We start from the raw sequence: 20,483 nt of genomic DNA, 5'->3' as shown, positions 1-20,483 counted from the left end.
TATAGTGATTGTGTGTGTATATATATTACATTAATTTATAACAAATATACCTTTTGCAGCTATTATTTGAACGGGGGTTACACCGTCTAGTGTATATAACAACTTAGCCTTCAATTTTATCGATCTGCGCTTAACTTAATATAATACTCTTATAAATCAATCTCTATTGTTATGTCTTTCTGGTAATCAGAAAATCTTGATTTTAAATATTCCAGTTGAAGTAAGATATTGCTCTGTTTGGAGTAACGTGACATTCTCAGGATTCTACTATCAAATTAAACATGTAACATTACTCTAAACTTTTTCCTTCATTGTATCTTATACCATGTGATATGCCTCCAAAAGTTGCATCAAGAAGGTGAAGTATGCTAAGATTTGTTAAAGAAATATAGGAAAAATTTAAGGATGTTATGCATTTCATAAGCACCAAAAAATTCTCTAACTCTTAGACTGCCAAATACATTTTAGTGTAGCAGGATTTGGAGCTTATGAGTTCAGATTTTAATTCTTTTAAGTTACTGAGTTTTAAATTAATAACTTATACATATTTGATAAATTTTTAAAATAAGTACACGATTTCGACTAAATATAATAAATTTACCGAACCCGTAAGCTATACTCTAGCTCCGCCCTTTTTTTCCCCTCCCATAGGAGGCTGCAGAAATTATATTTCCAATCTAGGGGGTTATAGTGTGTCTCTATATAAAGGTCTTTAAAACAACTCCCCACTGTGGGATACAAATGGTTACATGCCTTTCATATAATATGTCTCACAGTTTCCATTAAAATGGAAACGGGACTTGATTGATTGAAACCTATTTGGCAAAGTGGAGAGGTTTCATGTCATGAAAACTCTAAAAAGATCCATTAGTAGTTCAGACATTTTCATCTTTTATAATTTCGAAAAATCTTATTGGTGCATATCTGTCCAAATTGATGAATATCTTTGTCCTAGAGTGGGAAGACTACCTGCCGAGTGCTCTACACGTCAACTTGTTAAATCTAAAGTTTGGGTTCGAATTGACAACCAGCAATCCAATTCTAAGTGGCAGACTACATTAAGGTTGTACACACCACATATTGAAAACCATAAAAAATAAAAATTTCCGCATGGTCCAATTAATTTGAATTCTTGTTGAAAAGTTCAATTTTAAGGATTAAATGTTCATTAATAATAACGACTCTTTCTATAATAAATATTATGGAGTAACTAGTAAGCTAATAATAATGATAATTAATTTGCTATAATAACTTAAATTACAATATTGTATAAAAAAAAAAGCTTTACATTGTAAAGTACATAAATTAAATCTTTTTCTTCTTGGCATTGTAATGGAAAAATGGGGCGTGGAAATCGTGGAAATTTGTGGTACAAAGAATGAAAGAAAGCAATTTCTCCACGTATTGCATGTCATAAAATTAAAGTTGAGGGTTAAGAGTAGCAAAAAAAAAAAGCACAAAGAAAATCATTTTAAAGTCATTCCTTGTGGTGTTCCCCTTCATATTTGTAATATGGAAAGAAATTTTAATTGTTGTTTATAAGCTAAAGAAGCCTTTATTCCCAAGTGGCATGCAACCATTTGTTTTTCTTTTCCTTTTCTTGGCCCGGGTGGGGGGGGGGGGGTGCAGAGGGAGATAAACACGAATTAGTTAAAAGAAATCATGAAAATTAATTAAAATACAATGTTTTGGCAAAGGTGAAGGAACATCAAAATATCAAATTGAAACAGAGGAAACTTGCAACTGAAATTTGACAAATCTGAAATCTGAATTTGACATTAGCAAATTGTGACACGGAAAAAATATAAAACATAAAACAAAAGGGACCTCCAAAAAATAAAATAGAAAAGGAAAGAAGTAAAGAAAATAATGTCTTGTCTTTTTTCGTCCTAGGAATAATATATAGCATATTTAATTCTAGAAACCAAACCTGCAAAACCAGAAAAAATATAACAAAAGCACTTTGTAGTATGACCATATATGCATTTTTCACCAGATCTAAGTTGATATTTATGAAAGTATAGAAATACAGATACAACGTCGTATTTATATATCAGGAAACCTAAGACCTGACCCACAAAGCTATTACCCCTACACAAAAAAGAAAGAAAGAAGCAGAAGCAGAAGAGGGGAACTCTAGATAGGCTTTTTAACTGCAAAAAGATACAGTTCTTATTAGAGTTCATTGGAAACTTTATGATTAAAATATTACATCCGAAAGAATCTAGTTGGAGTATATTTATATTTATTTGTTTAATTTCTTTGAGGGAAATTAGTATAATGGGTAGGGGAAGGGTAGAACTGAAGAGAATAGAGAACAAGATAAACAGGCAAGTAACCTTTTCTAAGAGAAGAAATGGACTTCTCAAAAAGGCCTATGAACTTTCAGTTCTGTGTGATGCTGAAGTTGCTCTTATCATCTTCTCTAACCGCGGCAAGCTCTATGAATTCTGCAGCAGCTCAAGGTACGTTATATATCTACTATACATATGAATGTTTATTGTCTATGTCACTCCATTTAAGCTCAGTTACACACTTTTTTTGTAGAAAAAGAAGATTTAGGGTACGTTTTTCCAGTGATTTTCGCTCCTTGTTTAATAGGGTAGGGATTGAAAAAGTACTGTATGTGTCCATTGTATCTTTTGTCTAACCTTTCATTTCCATTGTATCCGAATTCTGCCTTGCGATTTTTCCGTTCTTTTACTTTTTTTCTTGGTTTTTATTGGTTGGGTATAGATGTAAGATCTGAGTCAGAATAAGATTTTTCTTTAACCTAGAGTAGTAGGACTAGTGGCTGCTGACTAAGGGTGCAAACCAATTTGCAATTTGATCTGCAGATCTAAGTTCTTCCTTTGTAAATTACAAATGTAACTAGTATTTCAAGAAGCCAGATTGTTGGTTTTTAAAAAGGATGGGCAGTAAAAATATTACAAATATTGATTGAAAATGCCTCTACTTTTTATTAAATACATAGGGCTTTAAATAGTCAACTTGAGAGCATAATATGCAGAAAAATCTGTATAACAAGAATTCAAAAAATCTGAAATATCTCAACAAACCTAAAAAATCTAACAGAAATTTAAAATTAAAATTTATCCTAAAACTAAGAAACTTATTCTGCTAAAAAAGATACTGGAGTAACTGAAGGCAACAAAACTTCAACACTCCTCCTTTGTTCAGTTGCTGCAATTCTAAAGTTGTTCCTCCTCAATTCTTGCTTCTATTATTTGTGCTTGAGGATTGTTTTGAGCATCACTGAAATTGCACACTTTTGTAGTGCAGTTCCTTTTCTTCTTTCTTTTTCGTCTTATGGTTTTGTGCATAAAAAATACCCTCGTGACCTTGTCTTATCTGAAATCTCTTTTGAAAGTATTTGATTGATCTGGACAATGATAGAATTTTCAGGGATTGCTCGTAAGGATTGTTCTTCCACTACAACATTCAACAAATCATAAGTTTTTTTATGATATGATTTTATTTCACTAAGCAAATCCAATAGTTTTTGCTAGTGAAAGTTTGTGGGGCATTCAAACAGACCATGTTTGAAAATGGGTTTAAAAATTGATATTGGTTAAAAACGGTTTGAAAATGGTTCTTTGAAAGAACTCACAGATCTCGTAAGACCAATGAAGCTCTTGATATCACTATTGGTTTTCTGAAAAATGGGGCAGCAAAAATATTAAAAATATTGATTAAAAATATCTTTCAATAATTTTATTAAGCATAACAAGGCTTTAAATAGCCAATTAGGAATAAAAAAATTCACATAATTTAAAATTTAAAAAACCTAAAATATCTCAACTAACTTAAACAATCTACTAAAAATTTATCGTAAAACTAAGCAACTTATTCTGCTAAAAATATTATTGCATTAATTGAAAGCAACAAAACTTCAACACTGATGAAGTAAATAAAGCTCTTTGGTCGTGATTTGATGTTCGACCATTTTCCCTTCGTTTAATTATCTCCACTTTTTCTTCAACAAGTACAAAAGAAAAGCCTTATAATATGGATCTAAAGCTGCTGGAGCTCGGAAAAGAATTGTTGTGGCTTGAGTATTTCTTCTGCATTTTGCCTGTGAAAATGGTACCCAATAATGCTTATAACATTTGCAGACTTGAGATTTTTCTTTCAAGCTTTAAAATCATAATCATATCTTTATAGCGCTTTTGCTTTTCCGGAAGAAATTCTCTTTTTACCTTAATTAGTATAGCAACTCAAGGGAGGTTAGCATCTGGAGTCATGTGTGACAAGAGAGTGTCACCGATACTCAAAGGTAAGTTTCATAAAGTGGTGGTTAGACCGGCCATGATGTATGGTGCTGAGTGTTGGCCCGTTAAGAACTCACATATCCAGAAGATGAAAGTAGCAAAAATGAGGTTGTTGAGGTGGATATGCGGGCGCACTAGGATAGATAAGATTATGAATGATGATATTCGGGAGAAGGTTCACGTGGCTCCCATTGATGACAAGATATGGGAAGCGAGGCTTAGATGATTCGGACATGTTCATAGGAGAAGCCCAGATGCTCCGGTATGGAGGTGTGAGCGGCTGGTTGTGCAGGGCACGAGAAGAGGTAGAGGACGGCCTAAGAAATATTGGGGAGAGATGATCAGGCAGGATATAGCGAGGCTCCAGATTTCCGAGGACATGACACCTGATAGAATGATATGGAGGTTGAGTATTAGGGTTGTAGGTTAGGAGGTAGTTGAGTCTTGCCTTACTTCGTAATATTGTGGGACTAGCCAGGTAGGGTTTTTGTCTAAGATAGCTAGTGACAATGTTGTGTCTTACTATTTCGCTTCTCAGTGCAGGACCTATTTACTAGCTATCGCTTTTGTTTTGCATCTTTTTTCTGGATTTCATGGTGTTCTTAATTTTCCTATGATTGCTGTGGTGATACTAATATTGTCTCCTTTTGTTCTTTTGTCTTTTTATTTTCTTGAGCCGAGGGTCTTTCGGAAACAGCCTCTCTACTCCTTCGAGGTAGGGGTTAGGTCTGCGTACACACTACCCTCCCCATACCCCATTAGTAAAATTTTACTGGGTTGTTATTGTTGTTGTGGTAGTATAGCAACTTACATAACAAATACTAACACCTAACCTTTTCATGCCTATGAAATTAGCATAATGTCTTGGAATGAATTAATTTTTATGAGCATATCGAATCGGAGATTCTTAAGTAGCCACCAACCTATAGTTATCCTTAGATTACCGTGCTTGGTGGAGAAGAAGCAAATAAAAGTACACTCGCTTCCTGCCTTGTTCTCAGTCATGAACGGGAATTGCTCGCTAGATAGGTCATCAGATCGAAGGAAGATTTTATGAGAACATATTCCCTATTTTCAGCGACAAAGGAGGAACGACCTCATCTCATCACGTAATTGATTTCCAGTATTTCTATCTGACTAAGATAATATTTTAATCGTCTCTTTCTTAAAGGGACTTGCCTATACATGGTGCTTTCATCTAATTTTGAGGCAATGGCTCTTAAGTGATAAATTGGTGGCATTTAAAGATGCACTAGTACTTCTTTCTGCATGTACTTCCTTGCAAAGGATTATTTCCATTAATCCTTCTTTGCATATCATTAGTTGTCTTTTCTTTTTATGAAAACAACATCATGGAAACATATTGATCTATATACGCGACACCAACTCTTAAAATTAAGATTTAATTGTTCGATGCACTATTATACTATATAATTAGGTCCAGTTTTATCCCCAAGTGCTTTTAGTTTACTTAGGACATTGTATATCAATTTGGCACACATCGACAGATATACAGGGAGTTATATTGATATACTAGCTAGTGTACGAGTATATTATACATCTATCTCGACATTCTCATACAAGTCTCTAATCAAACTCAACACATGTAGATCTAATGTAAGTGAAGCAACAATAACTAAGCCTTAAAATCAACTTGTTAGTATTGCCAAATTATGAATCATTTTTTCCATTATATTCTGTTAAGTATTTACTACGTCTGTATTGATTTCAAAGTAGTGTAGGTTTTTAAGATTTTTTCATGTGCTTTTATGTTTATCTTGTATCTTTTTAGTTCCTTAAATCATCACGGCAATATACTATTGAAGTGTGTGACCATCTCATTGACATCTGTCTGCTCTGATATTATTTTAAGTGTGTGATCATCTCATCTAAAAACTTAAACTGCAGAGAGAGCATTATAATTTATATACTACTGCTGAAAAGAGAGAGCATTATAATTTATATACTTATTTCTGTCTTAAACACATATCTACTTTGTGCTATCTGAAATCTACGTAGGGCATGACCAAATCATCGTCAACAACCTTCCCTTCTTTTGTCAAATTGATATTCTTAATCTTGTTCATTGTATGATAAAATAATCTATATGAATATTATATTTCTAGTACACTCATAATGTGGATACTTTGGATCACAAAATGCTCAATATTTACTCCCATCTAGTATTATTGGTCTCTCAATCATTCTATAAGACTGACATAACATGGTGAGAACGAAATATAGCATGAGAAATTATATTTTTTTCATATAAATGAGACTTCCAGAGAGGTAGCAAAAAGGCATTGTGATTCCAACTATCAATGGTAGAACATATTTAGCATATCCATTTATCCCATTTTGTCACAGCTAATTTACAATCGATTCGAGGAATTCAAAGTAAGAGAAGTAAGTCCCAAACTGAAGTAATTATAAGCAAGCCACTTTACAAAGACAATTAGTGAGAGATAAAATTAAGCATGCATTATGCTCTACATGATGGTCCTAGAAAAATTTAGCTAAAGTACTTATGGTTGCGTTGAAGACCTATTAGAACTCATATATCTTTGTCTTTGGTTAGTTTTTTTCTTGGTTGAACTATTATGGTTTGGGCTTTACTTTTAATACAATGGTAAGAATACACTTCTTGACCTCTTGTCTATGAGTAAATAAAGCATCCTCCTAGGCTTCTTGACGATGTTCCCAAATCTCGTAGAAGTATGACCATTTCATCTAAAAGTTTAAGCTATTAGAGAGAGTAAATTTTTATGTACTTAATTGTTATTTTAATATATCTTCTCATGTGCGGGGCTTGATTCTCTTTCATGACCAGAGCACGTGGAAGTTCTTTTCTGATTAATTAGTCGCTGTGAGACTTGAACTCAAAATCTCTACCTTGTCTGATATCATTTAGAAGTGAGAGAGCACCACTTTTATTTACTTAATTATTACCTTAATACTCTCATTGTTCTACAACTTGCCTTTTTTTCTAGTATATCCAAGACACTGGAGAGATACCACATATGCAGTTACTCCAACCTTGAAGCTGGCCAATCTTCAATCGATTCTCAGGTTCATTCATCTCCCTTAGATTTGTAACTGACTTAGTAATTTACTATTTAGTTAAAAAAAAAAGGGAACAGTTTATCTTTACCTTCTCTTTCAAGTTTCATCGAGTTAGATTCTTTGGATGAACTAGGTAAAATTAAACAGTAACTAATTGTATACTCCCTTCGTTTCTTTTTACTAGTTTTCTAACATGCGCGTTGCACGTGTGTTTCATAGTATAAGTACAAACTTCTTAAAATGATATACATCATATTAGAATAAGTGTGTATGAGTTACACGAATTTAGAACGGAAAAAGTGCAAGCTCAAATTAAATACATAGCAATCAAATATTCAACTTAATAATTTTCTTATTTGTGATATTTCAAGTTTCAATAACACCGAATTCAAATTTGAGTATGAGCAATATCGGCTATAGTTACAAATGCTTCACACTTTAAAGTTCGTGTCATATCTATAAGAAATTGTAACCTCCGCCCTTCCATAACTGCATACATATTAATAGGTTGTTATCAAATAAAAGTAATATTTTGTAAAAGCTATGTAGAAATTGGATCAACATACACCTTCATTTAGATGGATATAATAGATCATTGTCAATTTCATGGTGTGCATCTGCAAAGAAGAAGTAAGTAGTTTATTTATTACAAAGATACGGGTTGGGATCCAGTCCAGTATAATTTGGTCAAGTATTGTTCAATGGCTACCTAAGATCGCACCACATCATCTAAGTAAAATCTGATGACTCCTGTTTATTTGTATTATTATATAAAATAGAAAAGATATTCCACCATTGTCCTTTACTTCTTTCCTACTCTCTCCTCTATTTCCTTCAATTCAAAGATTTCAAAATTGTGGCCAACATCTTCTTCCTTTAGAAACTGCTTCTCTATTACCAAGCAATTTGTTAACACTAATACTATAGATCAGGCCCAACAACATAAGCTGAAGCCACACAACCCATTGACACATATCCATTAGTGCATCAGTCCATCAGTCTACCAAGCCCAATAATTTTATATCTCTATTTTTTAGTTGTACATTTCATATACACACGTATAATTATATATAGACTAAGTAGTACAATAATATTACACAAGTCAGTTGAATGTTCTAGAGACTAACCGACCTTCTCTCTCTTTTCTATCTACTTTAGAAACCTTAGGATTTTCTTCAATCTCTTTTGTTCATCAATTGAATCTAGTGATGTTAACATGGTATCAGAGCAGGAATTCGGTTTCATCTCGGCCTAAGCTTCACTCCGATGCTACCCTTGACCGGAGTTTTCGTCTCTTCCGTTTGGTTCGCTAATTTGGCGGTTTCGTCTGGAGCGTGATTTTCTCGAAGGAAAATTAGGTATTTCTTCGATTTTCTGCTGGAATCGACTTAAGGTTCTCGACATTTTTTACTTCATGCGAGTTTCATCCTAGGGTTTTGCCTACTAAGAATTTACTTCTCTATTTCAGAAGGCCGGTAATATTCTTCCCATCTACAACTTTACAACATGATTCTCATCATATTTAAGACATATTCTGTGGTTTGCATGTCGTATGTGTAGACATTGTTATTCTCCTCAAGTTGACTCCACTTCGGTTAATGTATATGTGTGATTGTGTGATTTGACTGAGCCTGCTGCTATGGGTAGCATTCAGGATAATGTGGATAATACCACGACCTCCAACTATAGAGGTTTTGTACCTTTCTCCCTAGATCCCTCTCATCCCCTGTATGTCCACCCTTCGGACAGTCCTGGTAGCCAATTGGTTTCGATGCCTTTTAATGGCTCTAGCTTTGTTCTTTGGAGAAGTAGCATGCTTACTTCTTTGTGTGCCAAGAACAAACTAGGGATCCTAGATGGAAGAATATCTCAATATAGTCCACAATCACCTTATTACCTCTATTGGAAAAGATGTAATGATATGGTCAAGTCTTGGATCATAAATTTTGTGTCTAGAGAAATTGCCACTAGTGTAATGTGTTTTAAGACTGCCAAAGAGGTCTGGAAAGACATTAATGAGAGGTTTAGGCAGTCTAATGGGTCAAAATATCTGCAAATGCAGAGAGAGATAAGTACAACTGCCCAGGGTTCTTCAGACATAGCTAATTACTTCACTAAACTTAGAACACTTTGGGATAAGTTGAATTCTTCCTATGTGGGACTCGTTTGTTCATGTGGAGCTCTTTCCAATTTCATAGAAGATCAACAGTTGTTTCAGTTCCTTAATGGGTTAAATAAATCATATTCCACTGTTAAAAGCGCCATCATGATGATGAGTCACTTACCACCCATAAGTAAAGTCTATTCTATCCTATAATAAGATGAGAGCCATAGAGAAGCAGCATGTGCTCCTAGTTTTTCTAGTGATTCTGCATCTTTGTTGGCTTCTCCTACTCCTTTCAACAACAACAATAGGAACTTCACTCAGAGAGTCAACTTTGACTACAAAAAGAATGTCAATCATGTGTCTCGCAAGTATTGCAAGAAGATTGGACATACTGTGGACAAATGCTATAGGCTGCATAGATTTTCTACTGATTTTAAATTAACTAAGAACATAAAATCAGCTTCTTGTGTCTAGACTGAGATTCTGTATGCCTCTCTTCCTACGTCTTCTGTTGCTTCCTCTGATAAATCTGCTCATGGTTTCACCAAGGAATAATATCAACATCTTTTGAATCTGTTTCAACATGTTCAGCTCTCTACTGGGATGTCTCCTACTGTTTCCTCCACAGAAGACTGTGCATTTGCTCACTTTGCAGGTTTCTTCAGTGCTTATGCTGCTGATTCCCATATTTCTCATGTATGTGCATCTTCACATCTAAGTATACAACCTTGGATTTTGGATTTAGGAGCCACTAACCACATGACTCTACATAAACATTTACTTCAAAACCTTCCACCTTTACCTAAATCATTCCTTATTACTTTACATAATAATTATAAAGTAAAAGTTATATCAACTAGGTCTTTACACCTTAGAAATGATATAATATTAGTCAATATTCTTCCTGTGCCTTCTTTCCACTTCAATATAATTTCCATTCATCAACTTATTACAGAGTTAGATTGCATAGCAATACTTACCAAAAATAATTGTCTTTTATAGGGCCTTTCTCTGAAGATGCCACTGGTAATTGGTAAGGCTACCAGGAGATTATACTAACTACATCCAGATGCTGAACTGTTTCCATCTTCATTTAGTACTTCTACGGTTCAATTTAGTTCAATTCCTAGTAATAAATCAAGTTTATTTACTTCTTGCTTCAATCAACCTTCTATTGCTATTGACTCTGCTTGTAATCATACATCCATCATTAATAAAATGGACTTGTTTTGGCATCAAAGATTAGGTCATATATCTTTTCATAAAATGAAGTCAATTTCTTATTTGTCTGATAAAGTTTCTTCTAAACAATCTTTTCTTTGCCCAATGGCTAGACAACAAAGGTTACCCTTTCATGATAGTTCTATACATTCTACTGCTCCTTTTTAACTAGTTCACATTGACATTTGGGGATTCTATAACACTAAGACCTATAATGGATTATGGTATCTCCTCACTCTAGTTGATGATTATACTAGAGTAACCTGGACATATCTTCTCTCTTGTAAGAGCAATGCCCTCTCTGTCCTTAAAGCTTTTACATCCATGATCAAGGTTCATTTCCAATTCTCTGTTCATACCTTTAGGTCAGATAATGCTTTTGAATTAGATAGTAGCGCTGAAGCTACTGCTTTCTTTAGAGATGAGGGTATTCTTCACCAAACCACTATTCTTCACCCTCCACAACAGAATGGTGTTGTGGAGAGAAAATACAAACACCTTTTGGAAGTTGTCAGGGCCCTTCTGTTTCAATCTAAGCTTCCTCTTAAATTTTGGGGTGGATGTGTCCTCACTGCTACTTACATTATTAACAGAATGCCTTCACCTCTCTTACTCAACCTCTCTCCTTATGAAACATTACATGACAATCTACCTACCTATGAACATTTAAATCTTTTGGCTGTCTTTGCTTTGCCACAACTCCTAAGATTGGCAGGGACAAATTCCAATCAAGAGCGACCTCTTGTCTATTTCTGGGTTACCCCTGTGGTAAGAACGGTTACAAACTACTGAATGTTTCTAATTTTTCTGTTTTCTTCTCTAGAAATGTGGTGTTTCATGAGCATGTTTTTCCTTACAACTCTTCCCCTCCTTCTTCTTTCTTTCCCTCTTTTGTGCAACCATTTGTGGACTCCCCATCTCCTATACCTACTATCCCTCGTATTCCTGAAGATATTCCTCTACCTATTCCCAATCCTCATGTATCTCCTTTAGCATCTTCTCCTTCTCCTCTTAGTCCTATCCCATCCAATATGCCTTCTTCTAGCCCTTCCTATTCAAACATTCCTTCTCATCCTTCCCCAACTTCTCATATCCTCAGGAAGTCCCTTAGAACTGTTGCCAAGCCTACCTACCTAAATGACTATGTTTGCAATTCTACCCTACTTCCTGCTCCTCCTCCTGATCCTTTCATGGTTTCTCCTAGTAATTCTCATATGCATGAGCTCCAGTTCTACCAGCAGGCAGCATCAAACCCTGCTTGGAAGGAGGCTATGCTACACGAATTTAGGGCTCTTGAAGCAAACCAGACCTGGGACATTGTTCCTCTACCACCTAACAAGAAAGTCATAACTTGTAAGTGGGTCTATAAGATCAAGCAAAGGGCGGGATGGATCTGTTGAAAGGTATAAAGCAAGACTGATTATTAGGGGTGATGCTCAAAGGGAAGGTATTGACTTCATAAAACTTTTTCCCCTGTGGTCAAGCTGACCACTATTAAATGTTTGTTGACCTTGGCTGTCAAGAGAGGCTGGACTGTTTTTCAGCTTGATATGAACAATGCCTTTCTCCATGGTGACCTAATTGAGGAGGTCTACATGAAGATTCCCCGTGGCCTTAACATCTCTTCTTCCTCAACCTCTTCACTACTGGTTTGCAGGCTCAAGAAGTCCCTCTATGGCCTCAGGCAGGCTTCCAGATAGTGGTTTTCAAAACTGTCTTAAGCCTTGCTCTCTAGGGCTACATTTCCAGCTCAATGATTATTCTCTCTTCACCAAGTCATTTTCTGATTCTCCAGTGGTCCTAGGTGTATATGTAGATGACATCCTCTTAGCTGTGGATGATGCCTCTGAGTTGACTTCCTTGAAATCCTTTTTGGATTCCAGTTCAAGATCAAAGATTTAGGTACAATTCACTATTTTTTGGGTTTGGAAGTTTCCCAGCACCATCTTATTACTCAACACAAGTATACCACCGATCTCCTTGCTGAGTTTAACTACAATTATTTCACACATATTCTGACTCTTTTGGACTCTTCTTCCAAGTTGATATTGGACATGAGAGAGCCACTCAATGATCCCAGCACCTACAGAAGATTGGTAGGCAAGCTCAACTTCCTGCAACATACCAAACTAGATATTTCCTTCTCTGTGCAACACTTAAGTGAATTTCTTCAGAAACCTCAAGTGCCCCACATGCAGGTTGCTTTACATGTTCTATGGTACCTTCTGAATGATCGAGCCTAAGGTATTCTTCTTTCCAGTAGTTCTGATTTCTCTCTTCTTGGATATTCTGATTCTGACTGGGCAGCCTGTGCTGTCTCTCGCAAATCTATTTCTGGCTTCTATATCACTCTTGGTGGCATCTCTATCTCATGGAAAAGCAAGTAACAACCTAATATCTCTTTGTCTTCATCTGAAGCTGAGTACAGGGCCTTGAGGAAGACTGTTGCTGAAGTTTCTTGGTTGGTTCGACTTCTGGCTGATCTTGGCTTGCACATTTGCAGCCCTGTTCTTATTTACTATGACTATCAGGCTACCTTACAGATAGCCAAGAACCTTGTCTTCCATGAACGCACCAAATACATAGAAATTGACTCTCACTATGTGCGTGAATGTTTGAATTCTGGCCTTATCTCCTTGCATTTTGTTCCTAGTTCTGGACAACTAGCTGGCATCATGACTAAAGCATTGCCTGATCAGCCTCACTATGGTATTCTTTGCAAGCTTGGTGTGTTCTCACCCTCCATCTTGGGGGGGGGGGGGGGGGATGTTAACACTAATGTTGCAGATCAGGCCCAACAACTGAAGCTGAAGCTGCACGACCCATTAACACAGACCCATTAATGCATCAGTCCATCAGTCCACCAAGCCCAACAATTTTGTAGCTCTAGTTGTAGCTCTATTTTTTAGTTGTACATTTCATATACACGTGTGTAATTGTATATAGACTAAGAAGTAGAATAATATTACACAAGTCAGTTGAATGTTCTAGAGACTCACCGACCTTCTCTCTCCTCTCTCTCTACTTTAGAAACCGTAGCGTTTTCTTCAATCTCTTTTGTTCATCAATGGAATCTGGTGATGTTAACACAATCAAGGCTTTAGTGTTCGTAGGAAGGTCATTGGTTATTATCTCTCCAATTAACTACAATCTTTCAAATATAGCATGACTCGTTTCCAATCATTCGGTGTTCGTATGAAAGATGAATCACCGAAGAAGAATGAAACTGATAGCTAGGAATGACATGGAAATATGATTCCGTCGAGGAACAAGTTCTTATTAAATCTGTGAAGAGAGAGGAGAGAGGTAGGAAAGAGAATAGGATAATGGTGGAATATCTTTTCTAATTTATATAATACAAATAAATAGAAGCCATCAGATTTTACTTAGATGATGTGGTGCAACCTTAGGTAGCCATTGAACAATACTTGACCAAATTGTACTGGACTGGATCTCAACCCCAAAGATAAGTAATAGTCACTCACATAAAAAAAAAAATCAATTGATGTATATAAATCATATAATTGCACGTCTTAGATATCCTTTGTTTGATTCAAGCTTCAAAAAGTTGAATATATACAAGTGCAACTAAAATTTATCACTGTCTTAGTTACTGTGAATATAACTTTTAACCGCAAAAATGTAAACCAGTTCCTTGAAACAGGTCGTAGAAGGAAAACGCAAAAACATTTTCAATTAACACACAAGTACTAAACATGGTTTTTAAACAAGAATTTTGTTCAACAGAAGTCTATATGCACATAAGATAAAATAGTATGTTGCTTGCAGCATTTTTAAATTCAGCGACTTTATCCTCATCAACGTTCCTTTAAATGGTATACCAATGCTAGAAAACGGAAACATTTCCTGACTACCAAAAATTCGATTCCAACATATTGATTCATTAAAAGTTGTAGAAAGCTTCAGGTGTAAACTTAAATAGAGAATAGCTTAATTTTCTAATCATTTGTTGCACCGAAATGATAAATAATTGTTAAAGCGTTGCTTCATAAAATTTGCATAAACAAGATTATATAGTTTCATGAATACTCTTAGGAAGCAACAAAAGAAAATAAACTTACCTGGTAAATCTGCAGCTTTCCTCAGTCGTTTCTTCTAATGGTGATGGTTAATTATGATATTACTATATAACAGATGAATAAAGCTTGACTGCAAAGAAGACGAAAAGTTTAATAAACACCACTCTGCTGATTAGCTTAATGGTAGGAGATGAAAACGCTTAGGTGGTGATTAAAATTCCTTTCCAATTGATACGTTAGCCATAATTTACCATTTAATAGGATCCCAATTAAATAGCTAAATAACCATTTAATGGAAGGTAATTTAACTTTTAGATAGAGGATAAATTGGTCGTTTAACTTTTTAAAGATATTTTAGTAAATTAATCTCATACTAAAGAGCTTCATTCTTATAATATAAAAACTAATAATAATTCCTCGGCACATGCGTTGCTCGTGTATGCCGAGTTATATAGTACATAATTTTTGTAAAATAATAATATTAATATTATTAAAATAATTATCTAAATATTTTTTAACCGTTATAGGAAAGTGCTGTTATAAAAATATATGTTAGAGGATAACATGAAAATTTAGTTCCAAATGAACCTTTATAAGGAAGTCTTGTTATCAAGTATAGTTGTTATAGAGAAGTTTGATTGTACATGAGAGAATAAAGTATAAATTGTTTTGGATGAACAATGTGGATCGTCTGACTTATTTATCAAGGTCAAGATGATTAGATAATTGAACCTACAAAGATGAATAATCAAGATTTAATTAGATACAAGTGATTTTCTTTTTACTTGTTTTAATTTATTAGGTACAAATCATATTGTACCTAATTATATATTTGTATATATAAATCTACTAAATATGTATAAATAATTTATTCAAAATCCAGTAAGTTACCTTTTCTAAAATTCAGAACTCATAAACTCAATATAAAATTAATTTCTTCCTATTTGTCAAAGTTAACCATTTAATCTTTTCAACCTCTTTATTTGGATGTCAAAGAAATACTTTACATTTTGTGCTAAAACACATCAATACCGAAGAAATACTTTAGATTTTCTTCCTATTTCGATCCCAAAAACTTTTTAGCTTTTTGGTATCATAAAATATTGTCTAGATTTGACAGTTATATTAAAATTTTAAAACATAATCCAACGACTCTATATAAAGAAATAGTTGGAAGGAACGAATTAAAGAAAGGTATGGCATAAACAAAACCCTTGTAAAAAGTAACATGAAAGAAAATGATGCACCTTATTTGGCATTTGTAGATGATTTCTGTATGTGGGAGAAGAGATGATGACCGGTGAAAAAGAGAAGATGAAGTAATTCTAATCAGGAATTAAAAGGCTGTAGAGTAATACAATTTTATTTAGGAGTTGAAAGGGTGCAACATACACATTTATCATTTACTGTAGCTATCTTTCACGCTACTGTCTTCTCAATCATCTGATTCAATGTAGATTATAGTACACATTATTATGTATTGAAAGATAAGTTTACTTTTTGATACAAAAGTAATATATAAAAGTAGTATTCAACTAAAGGATAAAATGGTCTTTCAGTTTTTGTGGGATATTTTAATAATTCACTTATGATCTTGAAGCTTCACACTTATAATATAGTATATTTTCTCAGTTCCAATTTATATAAACATGTTTGACTGACACAGAGTTTAAGAAAAAATGAAGGCTTTTGGAATTTGTAGTTCTAAACATGTCAGAAAGGAGTCCAGAGTATTTGTGTGGTTATAAAAGCTTCTCATTAAAGGTAGAATTGAAAGTTTAAGCTAAATTGTTTTCAAATTTAAAAATGAATCATTATTTTTGGAACGGACCAAAAAGGAGAGGAGGAGTATGAATATGATTTGTCCTTTAAAGTTTTGACACACTGATTTAATTATTTGACTATTATGCTATTATTGGAACAGAATAGCTACCAGGAATATACGAAGCTGAAAGCAAGAGTGGAAGTGTTACAACAGTCTCAAAGGTGATCACATATAATTAAAGAGTGCTTCAATATCTCTCACTTTGACTTTTCATTTACAATCATATATATGATCTTTAGATCTTCTTTCTTCTATTCCTCATCCTTAGTTCTAAATAAGATCGAATTTAATTATTCATAATCTTTAGGCATATCCTTGGAGAAGACTTGGGACAATTAAACATAAAAGAGCTGGAACAGATTGAACGCCAACTGGATTCATCTTTGAGGCAAATAAGGTCAAGAAGGGTATGTTTTATGCACCTTTTACCTGTTATTTAATTTGTCAGTTTCTGTACAAGCTAAATTTGCAGCTTTTAGTAGCATGGCTACTTAGGGGCATATAAGAGCAAGTTCAGGATTCAACTGTTGAGACATCTATTGAATTACAGCCCAAAGGGACAAAATCACGAGTCTCAAAAGCCGTGAAGACACTGAATCCTTGGCCATATCAGGGCAAAGCAAACAATACTTTGATAATTGAGCCTGAACCCTAATAAGTGCGGTATCGAGTCGGTACCTTTAGTACGGTACCGACTCAAAATTTAACTGTTGACACATTTTGGATTAAACCCCAAGGGGGTAAAATCTTAGACCAAAAGCTTTGAGGTGACTGGTCGAGTCAAAGTGATAAGCCCTAGTTGGTTGGGCCTGACCATTGGCCCGACTGCGACAAATTGCTGGCACTATATATTAGATATTAAATTGATAAGAACAAATAGCACACTTAATTAATTTAAGCTCAAAAGATATGGCTTCCTTCTATACTAAAATGGGAATCTTACGGAAATGTACCGAAAAAGACACTATTTACCAACAACTAGCCATTTTAGTCATGCTACCAAAAATAACAAAAATATTACTCCATCCGTTCTAGTTTATATGAACCTATTTCTTTTTTGGTCCGTTCCAAAAAGAATGAGCCCTTTCTATATTTGGAAACTATTTAACTTAAACTTATAATTCTACCCTTAATGAGAAACTTTTATAATCACACAAATACTCTAGGCTTTTTTTTGACTTGTTTAGGACCATAAATTCAATAACTCTTCATTTTTTTTTAAACTCCGTGCTCAATCAAACATGTTCACATAAATTGGAACGGAGGGAGTACCAATGATAAACATTCAAAAAATATAGGAAATAAAAGAATTTTTTTCAATAGATATTGTTGCGATTCATTGAATACATATATAGGAGACAATATACAAAATTTGAGGAAGTTTGAAGGTAAATTAGATTAGTTTGGAGTCAAGATTCATTACTAATGATATACAATATTAAAAAAAATTACTTAAAACAGAATTTTTTTCAATGGGTATGGTTGGAATTCGTTGAAAATATATAAATGAGGAAATGTACAAAATTTGAGCAAGATTGGAGGTGATTTGAACTAGTTTGGTCTCAAAATCCGAAGTTAATCAAGTTTAAAAAATTCTTCTGCGACACATGTATCAAAGTTATATCACGTATGTATCTCACACACAAATGTACATGAATATACATTTGATATATATGTGATACATAAATGATACATAGTGTCTTACACATACCATCTTTTCTGATGTTCATCTTCTATTTCGAATTTTCAATTCAAACCACCTCAAAACTCCACCAATCATCCCAAAACTAAGATTCGAACGGCTTAAGATGTACCCAATCTATTTCAATAACACCCACACAAAAGAAAGCAAAAAATTAATTTTTTTTGTCTACAAATAGGTAATTGACTAATATTGATAGCATTCGGCTAATATTGGTAATATTTTATGAATTGACTAATATTTATACTAATTTGCTTATGGGCTGATATAATTGGTAATTTTCCTAAAATGTGCTTATACGCTAATAGAAGATGCTAAATAGTTTGCAAGATTTTCAGTGTGTTTTTTTAACAAGTTCTTGAACATGTTCCAGACGCAAAACATGCTTGATCAACTTTCTGATCTTCAACAAAAGGTACGTATTTTATATTCCCCAAAGTAAGCAATAGAACATTGCTCAACTGTTCATGTGACATTGTATGCGTTCTTCTGCTGTTTTAACAGGAACAATCTCTTCTTGAAATCAACAGATCCTTGAAGATAAAGGTACAACCTCTCTTAAATAAGGTTTCAACTAGAAAAATATGGACAAATCCAGAAAAAGCTACTAATAGTAAACCTTCATCTACGTACTTTCATGTGATTTATTGGGATAAAATGTCAGAATTATTACTTTTTCAAAGTAGTACTTTCATGTGTTATTTTCCTCTACAACTCCTTTAATTTATGGGATAATATATTACATTTAATCCTTGTACTATTGTATCTGACTCATTTGTTCTCGATTTCGTTTGAAATGAGTTGTTTAATCTTTCTAGCAATAATGCAGCTAATGAATACAAGTAAAACTGCATATCTAAGTGTAAAATGTAGGACTAATACGAATTGACAGTTGACTTACCAAAAGTACAGTTACCCTCGATTTTACAAGAAAACTTCAAAAAGTTTTCTTTTCTTTTTTCTAAGAACTTTTTATTTGGGGCGTCGTGTACTAATGATGTAAAGGGGAATTTGGTATTCTTTTCTCCAATCAGTTAAAAGTTGTTTCTCTATGAAATGCTTCTGGCAGTTGGATGAAAACTATGTAGCCTACCAACCTCATTGGGATACTGCTCAACCTCAGGAGTTCTTTCAGCCTCTGCAGTGCAACAATACAATGCCAAACAGGTAATGTTGCCCTTGTTGCAATACCAAACTTTTTTTGCAACATTTTAAGTTGTAGCACAATTCTAACTCGAGCAAATTTAGGATCTAACATAACTGGAAACAAAATGAGTGTGTTTATATATTTATTTATGAATTTATAAGTTGAGCTAAAAGTAACGGATTCAGGTACAATCAAGCGCCAGGGGATAACATAGAACCATCAACACAGAATGCTACTGGTGTTTTACCTGGATGGATGATTTGATGGTTGGAGCTAAAGGGGAATCAAGTTCACTTACCTTTTACAAGCAATTAAGTTAATGCAGTTCGAGATTGGAAAAGAAAAATTAATAAATGTAACTTCTCCCATACATACAATTGAAGTTTCAGACTTTCAAAAGACTACTGCTGGCATGACTTGTAAACTAATGAGTATGGAAAGCATAACGATATATGTCATGTAATAAGTCAAATTACATATTTTGTTTTAATTTAGACTCGTTTTGTTCTTGTTTGAGTTTTTTTATTCTTTCCTTGCGTGGGATTAATGCAACTAGGCCTTACTAGGTCATGGTGGTTTGAGCCATCCCGTGGAAAGACATCTATTTTCTCGAACATGTCATCATAAATATACATACGTAGGAAAAGACCTTTTTTACTGGTCAAGATCAACTTGAACTACTTATAACATACATTGTTTTTGGCAAATAATGAAATATCATTTGCAAATCAATGTTTGTCTACAATTTTGTTCATTATATTAATTTCAACTTAAAATAAAGAATTTTTGCTTGCATTAGGGTAGCCGGTCTATATCACACTTTTGAGGGTGTAATTCTTAGAGAAGTTCTCTGGAGATGCCTGGAGGCAAAAGGTGTATCGGTTCCCTACATTATGGCGATTAAGGATATGTATGATGGGGCTAAGACTCGGGTTAGGATAGTAGGAGGCGATTCTGAGCAGTTTCCGGTTGTAATGGGGTTACACCAAGGTTCTGCGCTCAGTCCGTTCTTATTCGCCTTCGTGATCGACGCGTTAACACACCATATTCAAGGGGAGGTGCCATGGTGCATGCTATTTGCCGATGACATAGTTCTGATTGATGAGT

General features: G+C 34.2%; 1 protein-coding gene across 1 annotated transcript; it reads left to right on the top strand.

Moving 5' to 3' along the window:
- The first annotated feature begins 2,067 nt into the window (after positions 1-2,067).
- LOC104116190 (MADS-box protein 04g005320-like) lies at positions 2,068-19,885 on the top strand. The gene is made up of 8 exons (XM_009627005.4): positions 2,068-2,465; positions 7,262-7,340; positions 16,627-16,688; positions 16,835-16,934; positions 18,603-18,644; positions 18,734-18,775; positions 19,299-19,396; positions 19,562-19,885. Exons 1-8 carry the CDS (start codon positions 2,197-2,199, stop codon positions 19,638-19,640), a joined length of 771 nt encoding a protein of 256 aa, XP_009625300.1. The 5' UTR covers positions 2,068-2,196; the 3' UTR covers positions 19,641-19,885.
- The last annotated feature ends 598 nt before the right edge of the window (positions 19,886-20,483 follow it).

The sequence above is a fragment of the Nicotiana tomentosiformis genome, chromosome 4 (genome assembly GCF_000390325.3).
Source record: "Nicotiana tomentosiformis chromosome 4, ASM39032v3, whole genome shotgun sequence".
NCBI classification, from domain to species: Eukaryota; Viridiplantae; Streptophyta; class Magnoliopsida; order Solanales; family Solanaceae; genus Nicotiana; species Nicotiana tomentosiformis.
Note: the sequence above shows the minus strand (reverse complement) of the source record. Positions and strands in the feature narration are given on the sequence as shown.